The sequence below is a fragment of the Dreissena polymorpha genome, chromosome 5, assembly GCF_020536995.1.
Source record: "Dreissena polymorpha isolate Duluth1 chromosome 5, UMN_Dpol_1.0, whole genome shotgun sequence".
Lineage (NCBI taxonomy): Eukaryota > Metazoa > Mollusca > Bivalvia > Myida > Dreissenidae > Dreissena > Dreissena polymorpha.
The window spans coordinates 114,586,574-114,599,393 of NC_068359.1; the positions used below are offsets into that span (position 1 = coordinate 114,586,574).

At 35.9% G+C, this 12,820-nt stretch overlaps 1 protein-coding gene across 1 annotated transcript; it reads left to right on the forward strand.

Annotated features, from left to right (window-relative positions):
* The first annotated feature begins 3,059 nt into the window (after positions 1-3,059).
* LOC127832700 (transcription and mRNA export factor ENY2-like) lies at positions 3,060-9,520 on the forward strand. The gene is made up of 4 exons (XM_052358334.1): positions 3,060-3,226; positions 3,980-4,050; positions 6,043-6,117; positions 8,721-9,520. Exons 1-4 carry the CDS (start codon positions 3,087-3,089, stop codon positions 8,789-8,791), a joined length of 357 nt encoding a protein of 118 aa, XP_052214294.1. The 5' UTR covers positions 3,060-3,086; the 3' UTR covers positions 8,792-9,520.
* The last annotated feature ends 3,300 nt before the right edge of the window (positions 9,521-12,820 follow it).

Below are 12,820 nucleotides of genomic sequence, written 5' to 3' on the forward strand. Positions count from 1 at the left end.
ATGTAAACAATAGCATTTTAAGCTTGTTGCATATAACGCGTGTGTCTCTTGACAAAGCGCAAGATAAAATGACGCTCTGTCGCTATAGCAGCCACGTCATTTAAAATAAAATTATGACGTCATAGTACGTTGAAGCACCGGTCGTTCGTCAGCAAAATGTTGTAAAATTCAGGTTAACTTCGTTTAAACAAATATAATAGTACATGAGGATGATCAATAAAGGGAAAATCGTTATAATTTGTAAACGTCGATTCGATCTTGCGCGCTGTTTAATTGTGAAAAAAAAACACATTTAAATTATATGCAAAAAATGTCTCCTTTGGACGACATTTTTTTTCATATAACCGACATATGGGGAATAATTTACACTCTCAGCATCTTTCATAAATAACCTATTTGCAATTCAGCGCTGCAATTAAAAAATCATTTTCGGTTATTTGCCCTTCATTTGGTAAATCCGACAGCCGTGACTGCCGTCTTGTGTTGTGTGGGAGCCGGATTACCTGGAAGAAACCCCTCCAGTCCGGTATGGTGCCCTTCAACCAAACCCAAACCCTTTCTGGTAAAGGGATTGAACACGGGTCGCCTAGGTGTGATGCGCATGTACCACTCAGTGCGAAAACAGGACAGCCGTTATTGATTCCTACCTGGGGTTCGAAAGAGGTAAGTACGAATAGACATACCAATATGGCAGAGTGAGTTGTTTTGTTTATAAGTTGTTCAACTTATTTTTTTCAATAGTAACATAACTCAATTTTTGTCTAAACACTTATAGTTGTTAATTTTATAACATCTTTAATTTCTTTTTCTGGAGAATACACAGGATTGTATTGGTGCTATTCGTTTTCTATGTACTCATGTTAATGGATGTGTAATCGGATACGTTTGTTCGGACGAAGTGCCAAATGTAACCAAAAGAGTTAAAATGTTTTTCGACACCCTTTGCCCAGAATTATATAAATTCACAATATATATATATATATATATATATATATATATATATATATATATATATATATATATTATATAACTATAAATTATGGAATGTTATACCTTACTTAACCCTTATAACTTGTATTTAAAACATATAATTTGGCTTTGCAGAGTGTTCCCAACTGAACACAATCACATTAGCATGTCTATCCGTAGTATCGGCCCTCTTAATGAATTCATAGTTTCATATGTATTTTGGAAGTGAAAAAATACAAAGAAAATGCATGTGTTATATGTCAATCTATAGTAAATGTGTATTCTTGGACATTACAATGAAAACTGCATTTAAATCAGCAATATTTTGACAAAATACTGGCTAGACTTAGCTCCCTGTAGTTATCTGTTTCGTGTACAATTCTCTCATAGTATCGGCCCTTCTGATTGGTTGCTTATATTTGTAACTATGGGCATGTGCTTGTTCTAAAAAAAGTAACTGAAGGAAAAACCAAAACTCTTGCTCATGTTGTTCTTATAATATTTTGATATTTTATTAAAAAAAATAAATAATAAAACGTTTGTTTAGGCTACTATGAACCCATAAACAAACTAACATAATTGTGTGTTACGTAATTAAAAATCAAAGCATCACCCTGGAATAAATATTATCTACTTTTCAACAAACACTGGAAATCATGAGAATGATCGTCGTAATAGTATAACCATCAAATAAATTACAATTTCTAAAAATTGAAAAATACATAAGCTTCAGCACTTCTTGAAGGTTTTTCGTTAAAAGCACTATACTATGAGGAGGACCAATACTATGAGAGTAAAGGATAATTTAAATCAGTAAAATAATTTTTGTTGTGTTGATTTTAATTGTTAATTTTATCTTTTCACAATATCTGCTGCATATAATCAGTCCATATTATAATATGATTTCAAAGTAAATACTCCATTGACAACAATCGGAGAGCTCCAGCAAGGATTTGAAAAGTCAGGATTCTTTTTTGAGTTTTGTCAAAAGGGCAATTTTTCTGTCATATGTCTGTTATAACAGTGGTTTTTACCTTTCCAGGTAATATGGCTGATGTCTTTAATTTTGGAAAAAATCATGTCATTTTTAAATAAAATTGTGAAATTGGCATGTGATTTGTTATGGCTTCCTGTTTCTATATACTTGAAATTGAGAATAAAAGTGTTTCAATATTGTGCATGGGAAAATTCCACTCGTATTGACAAGTGAAATCTTTAAAGGACAAATGAATTTCACAAATGCTCTCATCCAACAGGAAAAGAGAACAAATTGTATGTATTTTCTGACCAGTCCAGTAGACTATATTTCATTTAATTTTGTACTTTTTCTAACATTATATCCAAAAGTAGAACTTGAATGAAAATTGGCATTGTGAAGTTCATAAAGCAGGTGCGCATTGTTATGCTAGACTGTGTCCCAAATCAGTATTTGATTGTTTTTGGTGTAAACTTTGTGCGTCCTATCAGCCCCTTGCAATCTTAATAATGCACACATTTGAAGGACCGTTGCAAGTGTTTGCAGGACAAGTGAAATTGACTAGTACTCCTCCAGCAGGACTAATGCAATCTTGAAATATTTTTGTCCCCAGTAATATTCACTAAGGTTCAAGGTTTACAACTGGATAGAGAAATCAAATAAATTTAAATATTTATTTTAAATAAGAGCATTTTTTAAAACCTTTAATTTTGAATTTTAGGCATTCATTTTAAAACAAAAATATCCTTTTTGACATTAGGAATGGAGTGGAAAAACAGCCCAAATTTTACAAACAAATTAAACATTTTAACCAAACAAAGATATAAGTATCATATGATAAAACAATGAATTTTTCCCAATCTAAAGAGCACATTTCCAAAATGGTAAAAAATCACTGGTTAGATAATCAGTTTAACAGACTTGAGAAGTTCACAGCAAAAGCTAAAACAAATAAAATAAAATAATTATACTTATCTTATAAAAGGAGTTTCACAATTTTGTATCACTCTGCTCAAAAGAAATAATATTAAAAAGGTCAAAGAATTGAAAGATGAAGGAATAGGTTATAATTCTCTATAAAATTAAGGATTGAACTGCTGTTTTGTATTATGATACAGTCTCCAAAGAAAAGTATTTATTAATGATATCTTTAAATTCGAATATCTTGATGAATAATTGTTTGTGTATGTCCTTTTTCAGCCTACACGATAGAAAAGTGAAAGATGCTCAGATGCGGGCAACAATAAACTCCAAGCTGGTGGAAACTGGTGAACGAGAAAGGTATTTAGTTTAATCTCTAGAGCTTTTAGTTTTGAATTAATCTTCAAAGAAACATTCACAGCTGTTATTTTATTACTCTTATAAAACATTTCAAGTGTGACACAGTAGACATTTCTTTTTCATACAAAATATGGTATTTATTCAACATGTCATACTAACTAACTTATGATTGATATAAAATCTCTAATCTGGAGTTAACCATCTTAATACTTTTATGCATGGCACATTCTGGCTTATTTGGAATAGGTTACTTTACTGGGGCTCACCTTTCCTGGTCACAAGGTCGACAAGTTTTATTACGTTCACAGATGGGATAAGACAACTTATTGAATGAAATGCACTTTAATTCATTTGGCATTAAATATAAAACATCTGTGCTTGAGCATTTTTTCTGAACCAAATGAACGTTTGCCTATTAACTTTATTGCATCCGATATGCAAGCCCGAAAGCTAGGCTTTAAATGTCATTTTTACCCTGCATATGAGCCTCCTTCAGGGAAAATGGGGTTTAATGACTGAGTGTAGAGTGTTGTTCTAGATTAGCCTGTGCAGTATGCAGGCTTATTAGAGATTACTTTTTCCTCCTAAACTTGATTTTTTCTGAAAAGAGACCCCCTTTAAATGAAAACTTCCATTAAAGCTTAGTGTTGTCTGTGATAAGCCTGTGCAGACTCTCAAGCTATCTGAGACTTCACTATTCTCATATGCATTATGCCCTGTTTTCTCATTGTGGCTCTTATTTTTACATGGCAGGTTGAAGGAGCTACTCAGGACCCGTCTAGTGGAGTGTGGCTGGAGAGACCAACTCAAACAGCACTGCAAAGGTACCATGGCAACGATAAACCAGGCTTTTTTAGTGGCCATAATTCACACTCGTCCAGTGCTCCAGCTAGGATTCACAAAGGGCAGGGTGGTCTTTGTCCAATTGGCAGTGTATCGCATGCGGTTGAATTATTTCTGCAGCTTTTTTTCAAAATAACTTGTGATATATTTTATTGTACATATGTTTTCTATATATAAAACTAGTTTCATTGTGTTAATTTAGATACATTATTGAAACAATTTGCTGTGAAATATTGTGATCAGATCAAAAAGCGAATAGCAGGGATCAAAAGGGTCATGGCGGGACCTTGTGGGAACATGGTGCTGCACTCTTCCATTCAGCTTAGCTGCAACACTTCTAGTCTGACAGCAAATTTATGAGAGTTAATTGGAAAGACATATGTGTAAACACTGTTTTAAGTTTTTGCAGCCAGGCCCAGTTCCTCAAGATGCTGCTGGTGACGTCAAAATGATTTATGTGCATGTGTTGTGCGCACAAGGCTGATAATAAATATGTCTTGTATTCAATAAATTTAATTAACAGGCTAATAACAGCATAATAGTTACACTAACTCACTTTGAGTGTTTTGTGACAATTTTTATGCCCCCGGTAGGGTGGCATATAGCAGTTGAACTGTCCGTCAGTATGTCAGTCAGTCTGCCTGTCTGTCCGAAAAAAACTTTAACATTGGCCATAACTTTTTCACTATTGAAGATAGCAACTTGATATTTGGCATGCACGTGTATCTCATGGAGCTGCACATTTTGAGTGGTGAAAGGTCAAGGCCAAGGTCATCCTTCAAGGTCAAATGTCAAATTTATGGCGTCTGTCTGTCCGAACACTTTAGCATTGGCAATAACTTTTTCAATATTGAAGATAGCAACTTGATATATTGCATGCATGTCAGGCTTTCCCCATGCGGTTTTAGCACAGCGGGCCCGTGGTGCCTGGAAGTAAAAATCTATTTTGCCGCAGCGCTTGTTTTTCTGATCATGTCTATATGTTTGTTACTTAATATTATAATAGATGAGTTAAATGAGATAAATTGAGTAAAAACAAATAAAAAGTTAACAAAAATGTCTTTTAATAGCTCTTAAGTAATGAAGATTTTCAGTTAGAACAATAAATATATATAAATCTACACAGGGAAATGGTCCCCCACCCGCATCAACTCCCTTCCATGCTGCCTTGCCGCTGTGCCTGGCCAAAATCCTGGGGAAATGCATGCATGTGTATCTCATGGAGCTGAACATTTTGAGTGGTTAAAGTTGAAGGTCAAGGTCATCCTTCAAGGTCAAATGTCAAATATATGGCGTCTGTCCGTCCGAAAACTTTAACATTGGCCATAACTTTTTCAATATTGAAGATAGCAACTTGATATTTGGCATGCATGTGTATTTCATGAAGCTGCACATTTTGAGTGGAGGAAGTTCAAGGTCAAGGTCATCCTTCAAGGTCAAAGGTCAAAAAAAAATCAAAGCGGCGTTCTCATGAAGCTGCACATTTTGAGTTGTGGAAGTTCAAGGTCAAAGTCATCCTTCAAGGTCAAGGTCATCCTTCAAGGTCAAAGGTCAAATAAAAATTTCAAAGCAGCATTCTCATGAAGCTGCACATTTTGAGTGGTGGAAGTTCAAGGTCAAGGTCATCCATCAAGGTCAAAAAAATGATTCAAAGCGGCGTTATCATGAAGCTGCACATTTTGAGTGGTGGAAGTTCAAGGTCAAGGTCATCCTTCATGATCAAGGTCATCCTTCCTGCAAGGTCAAAGGTCAAAAAAAATCATAGCGGTGTTCTCATAAAGCTGCACATTTTGAGTGGTGGAAGTTCAAGGTCAAAGTCATCCTTCAAGGTCAAAGGTAAAAATAAAGATCAAAGTGGCGCAATAGGGGGCATTGTGTTTCTGACGAACGCATCTCTTGTTTACTTATACTATGATAAGTATCTGGCCAATGATAAACTGTGGCTAGTAAAAAATCTGATTTTGAATTTGCAGAAGTGGTGCGACAAAAAGGACTGGAGCATATCACAGTGGACGACTTGGTGGCAGAAATCACTCCAAAAGGCAGAGGTCAGTGGGAATGCATTATACAGCCTGGTGCATATTTCTCAAGAAATCTACTGTCTTTTTACAAGAAAAAAGGCTTTTGTTGCTTATTTCATTGATTCTTACTGCTGTTAAAATTTCACATTGCTCTTCAAAGTAGTATTTATGCTGTTTTATTGCAAAATTTTAAGTTTATTCTGTTTTAACAGATGCAAGGTGGCATCCAAATTAACAGCTGCTTCTGAAATGTTCTACAGACTTGACATTACAGCATTAGAAACTTTTTTTAAACCTCATCACATACTTATCTTCTTTCAATAGTTGTATAGAAAAAACAAGTAAAATTTCTAAGAAAATTTAGGGCCTTGGACTAATGTGTCTCTGCGTATTTCTATTCTAGCATTAATATGCAAGAAGGGACTATATAAGATTAAATATTGGTGACCTGTAACCAAGAACTAAAGCCTTTCTAAAATATTATTTCAAGCAAAAGAAAAAAGAATGAATATTAGCAGCATTGATCTGTGCCTGTCTGTTTAGGCTTAGCTGTACCACTGACTCCTAGAACATCCCCCCCCCCAGTAGGCAAAAGGCATTTAGGGTATTGTTTTGGCGTTTTCTGTCCTTCTGTCTGAAACTCTTTTGTGTCTGGAGCCATATTGCAGAACTGCTTGAGCTGATTTCTTTGAAACTTGTAACGAGTGTATATATGGATAAGATGATACACATCTGATGCAGTAGCAATCCTTGCGTAAATGATTGAGTAATGGCCTTTTTTACTTGAAAATTAGCACACTTTTGTGACTGGGGCCACATCTTGGAACTGCTCAGGCAGATTTCATTAACACTTGGTATGAGTGTTTATATAGATCGAGGATGATGCATGTTTTATTGCGACGCAAACCATTTGTCAGTAACAGAGTTATGGTCTTTTTTTACTTGAAGATAGTCTTTTTATACAGGATTGTTTCTGTCTTGAGCTGTATCTCCAATATCATAAGCCACAGTGATGAAACTTTCCACGGTTGTTCTCAATCACCTGGGGCTGAGGTGCATGAAGACCCCCGGGGGGTAACTTCCCAAATTTAAGGGCAGGGGTGTCCCACTGAGACTTCCGAAATGTGACCCATTTTTATACCAGAACTCTGATAAAGTAGACCCATTTTGATACAAGATTTTTGAAAAAGCAGACCCATTTCTATACGATACCATTGAAAAAGTGGACCCATTTCAATACAAGAATTTTGATAAACTGGACCCATTTCAATACTAGAAATGGCGCGGTAGAGGTCAACGAGTATCCCCACGCCGCATGTTTGACCCAGGGGGCACATCAGGGTTAGTAATGGGGCCATGCATTGTTGAGATTGACCATATTGTCATAAGAGATGTTCAGTATCAATTGGAAGTGAATCCGTTTAGAAATAACATAAAACAAGAGATGTTTTTGTTAGAAACACAATGCCCCCTCCTGCGCTGCTTTGATTTATTTAAAAGAAAATTATCATTTGGCAGGTTCATTACTTACTTCCCTTTAAAGCTAATTGCTTCCCTTGGATTTGTTTTTTTGACCTTTGACCTTGAAGGATGAACAAACACAATGCCCCCTCCTGCGCCGCTTTGATTTATTAATTTTTTTTATATCATTTGGCAGGTTTATTACTTACCTCCCTTTAAAGCTTATTACTTCCCTTGGATTTGTTTTTTTGACCTTTGACCTTGAAGGATGACTTGACCTTACACCACTCAAAATGTGCAGCTTCGTGAGATACACATGCATGCCAAATATCAAGTTGCTATCTTCAATATTGCAAAATTAATGGCCAATGCACCATACCAGGTGCATAAAAATGAGTGAAAATCTCTGACCCAGCCCCACCCCAACCCCCATAACTTTTGACTCATGGCTCAGATCAAAATTCCAAATAGTGCAGGGTGGCACATATGCTCATAGCTATCATGTGTGTAAGTTTTAAGGTTCTAGTGCTAATAGTGAAGAGGAGATAATGGCCAGGACTGACAGATGGACGGAGGGACGGCGGAGATAACCACAATATCCCCACGCTTTTCAAAAAGCGTGGGGATAACTAGAATTTGATAAAGAGGACACATTTAATACTAGAATTTTTTAATCTCTATCATATCAATACAGTATACTTATTGAATTTGCTATTATATATGCATTTATTTACAAGCAAATTTCTGATTTAAATACCCATATCTATACTTAGATGCTCAAAACCATACCCATATCTATAATTTTAGTCGAAAAACACACCCCATATTTTTTGCACACCCCTATATACCTGTATATAGGAAGTTACACCCCTGGGATGAAAACCCATATCCCTAGAGGCAAGGTCAAGATCTCATAATGAGATCAAAGATCACACAATTGATTAATTATTCATAATCTAGCCATAACTTCACTATGCAACAAGGGATATGTAATAACTTTGAACAACTGTATTCCTTCATCTGGCTTTGTCAAAGGTAAGACTAGGGTCAAGGTCACATGATGCTGAGGTCAAATGTTAGAAATTTTTAATGAACTGTCACGGAAATCAGAAACATTATTTCCGCAGTTGGTTTTTAAATCTAAATTCTCTATATCTTTGTTTTTGCAGCCTTGGTACCAGACATGGTAAAGAAAGAGCTACTGCAAAGAATCCGGACATTTCTGGCACAACAAAGTTGATGATATGTCTCACTACAACTACTACTCACAACTGGGCAAAGGGTTGCACACCATCATTCTTCAAACACCTGCATGAAATACATCAACACTTAATGCACTTTTATGACAATTAAAGACTCACTATGTCTTATATACACTCATGAGTGTAGTGTATATAGTTTGAAGTTTTGTTTCTATTGTGAAAAATTGTATCTGGTATAAGTTCTACAAATCATCAAGATTTAATTTGTTACAGATGTCTATTTTTTATAAATTGAGTTGAAATTGCAATCTTATTATTTTGAAAACTTAAAACACAGTTTGATCTGGGGTCGATATTTATGTGATAATTATTATTGTTTCTTAGTAATTGTTTTACTCAAGCATCAAACTTCTAATTTTGATTCTTTGACTACCATTATGCCAAATATACAATTCTGTGTTTGTGTTAGTATTGTTAATAAATGCACATCAAATTTGTATAAGTATTGTTTCTCCTTTACTATATTATTAAACCCGTTGTCATATTAAATCTTTTCTGAACATAAATTATTTCACAAAAGTCTAAGTTATTTGTAGTGTTTGCAGTCTTATGATTATTTCCATGTAATTGGTGTGGAAATGTTGAAAGATTGTTCATATTACATTTAAGTCATATTAAAAACTATAGGGGAGTAATTGTCTACTATCACTCATGATTTGCAAATCATATGTGTCTGTCGTGTTTTTGTAATACAATTAAGCAATTTGTATTCTTGTTTTCATTCTTAATTCCACTTTCCAGAAAATATGTTGATGAAAATTAAAACTGCAAACATAGTTTCGATTAGACATGATAGAGATCCAAATACAATCATTTAAATGTCGCCAAATGGCTGGTTTGGTTGTCCTAAAAATTTGACTCTTAATTAAAACAAACAGCACCTTTCCGTTGTTTATGATAACAGAATTGCTTGTAAGACTGATTAATTTGATAAGCGTAAAAAATATACAGAACAATACAAAAAGCGAGATTTGGAGGGGAGTTTTATTCACCATAATATTTATAAGAATTTTTGAATAAGTTACATAGTCTTTAGAAAATAATATCGTTGAATTTACAATGAAGACTACTAATGGTATAAATATGTAATTTAATATCTACTAGAAAAAACAATGTCATAATAAGTTATTACGAGATTAAACAAAGAAGTTCCAGAAAAACTGGGCGCGTTCCATAAACATGGAATAACATGTGCACATTTCTGATTTTTATGGGATTCAAATGCAAAGTCCAAAAGCCCTCTTGGATAAATTTATAATTGTGTTACCGTTATAAAAAAGACATAGAATAACCAGCAATACAAGTAAAATGTTCTGATAATTGATGAATGTTCATTTGTTGTTCACTTTCAGGAAACAGCATATTGCAATATGGCTTCTGGTGGTGAATGTTGTTATGGCATAGGTGCGGATAACCACAGATGACAATTTGATTTTGTCTTAATTTAATTTATCCTATAATGATTTCTAAATTAAATTGCTTTAACAAGCACACACAGGTATTGGAAAATTAAGATAAAGGGGTAAACCTATATTGAAAGTTCAGGCACATGGGTACCATTCAGTGCTCCAGCTAGGTCTTAATTGAAGGGCGCCCTGCCTTTCCGAACCTCCGCCCTGCCTTTCCTAGGGCCACCCCTGCCCCCTCCCCCCCCCCACCAAAAAAAAATAAAAAAATATTGTAGACATTATAATTGGATGGTTTAATAATAATGTGAATAATATATTCTAACAATTATTAATAACATATAAATAAACATGCAACAGGAAGCATTCCTGAAACAACCGCGCACTCGAAAGTGCCCTTTTGACAAAATACTGCGCGTCGAAAGTGCCCTTTTGACAAAATATTGCGCGTTAAAAGTGCCCCTTTGACAAAAAAGCCCCCCTGCCCTTTTCAAATCCTACCTGGAGCACTGCCATTCATTGCGATATTCAGGAACGGAGATTCACTGCACTTAAAAAGCCCCGGTGATATACCTGGGCTTTGCACCTTTTCAAACCAGTGTGTTTTTTTTGTCCCCTACCGGTTTCACCGGGGGGGGGGGGTTATGGTTTGCGCTCTGTGCGTCTGTCTGTCACACTTTTCTGGATCCTTCGATAACTTTTAAAGTTCTTCATATTTGTTTATGAAAATGGATAGATGGCAATATGGACATTATGCACGCCATTTCATTTTGTTCCTACGTCAAAAATACTGGTTGCTATGGCAACAAATTAAAAAAATCTTACAATGTTGGAGCCGGTAGGGGCATATATTGATTGGCAATAGTCTTGTTTTACATTAAACCTAATTATATGTAATTTCGCTTGCATCGAAAGTCGAAGACTTTTTGAAACGCTCTTGATTGCGTTTCTTAATGGAACAAATACTTGGTGTCGTTGGGGAAAAATCCGTCGAACGCTCACTCGGTGCCGGTGGTGACCGAACATGTGACATTACGACCACCATGACCACTAGGCGGACAACTTATTAACTATGTCACAGCGATCTTAAGTTTTTAACTAGTTATTACTTAACATGTGAACTTAAATGTGAATAATCTATATTAATTAAAACCACCGCTAAAACACATTAACAAGTATGTTTTTAAATTGGCGTTAGACTATTTAAGACCAAATGCTAATACATACTAAATTTTACGACCTCGTAGCGAATGTGAAATGCGATGAAGCCGACCTATGTCTACCAAACTCAGCAGCGATTTTGTATGCGTTTGTCAAAAACAAGAATATAATGAAAATGCTGTACATTTTGTCATGATATGTTTTTGATACATACTAAACTAGCATATGTAATGAAGTTTTTCGATGAATATATGTTCGCTTGATATACGTTTTTGGATATGTATGCCCCCTCCCACCTCCATCCAGCAGTAGAATAAATGAAAAGATTTGTATGAAAAGTCTTCATTTGGTTATGAAAAGTTTTACTACATACTTTTGTCAGCAGCTGGAGCGTGCACGTCGCGACCGGGGCGAGAGTCACCCGCAGATTTTCTTGAAGACTTCTCCGACGAATCGCCAAACGGAATGGTAATTTTCCGTAGGTGATAGTGGTTTCAATGGATCGTCTGAAGTGGGTCGGATAGGGGAACATTGCAGGTGGCTCTGCTAATCCAGCGAGTACCGTCATCCCTCAAGCCGGATGTCCTCTCCCGCTGACTTCGTTGACCCCCAGGATCGCCAAGCGGAATGTTAATTGTCCGTAGGTGGATGGTGGTTTCGCTATATCGCCGGAAAGGGACGGGAGTAGCGGGGCAGCAGAGGTGGCAGCGTAGAGAACGGACGGGGAGAACTGTGCAGTGATGCAGACCAGGACTTGAAGGGGTTGGCCTTATGCAAATAATGGAAGTGTCCCAAGACGGCGGTACTCAGTACGCTCAAAGTTCTGGGAATAATGTTCTGGGGTTCGGATGGACGGCTTGTGACTTCAAGAGCGGCCTTAAAGGCGGCGCAGCGCGCTAGGAACGGAAAGAGATATGTTGGTACATCGTAAAAATTCCCAAGGCGGAGTAACCTTGCCCTTTGATGGCAACCAGACATAAATTGATGACCTGTAAATTAACTTTTAACCCGATTCCTGTTTTAACCCGAAAGTCTTTTATCCGATGTACTTGAGTATTTCTGATAAAATCATACGAGACGCTAGCATGTTTGAACAGAGTTTGTAATCCTATATCTTGTTGAAAGGCGCGCGAGTCCTACAATAAATGTAGTCTTTTCTTGCAAAAATTGTACCGCCGGTATACAAATAAAGTAGCAACCTGCACATTGTGCGTTATAACTCTTTAAGATAGCCGAGGTAAATTGTAGCTAAAATTCTAGCAGTGTTACCTATACTCAAATCAATGTCGAAAATCAGACATCTTGAAAATGAAAATTTGTTTGAAAGATGATACATATGTTTCTTATTTTGCCATCTCCTCACGATCACCTTATAAGAAAAGGGAGACAACTGTGAGAAGCTTTTTTTTTCGGTAATTGATGCCCTTAAACAGCGACAAA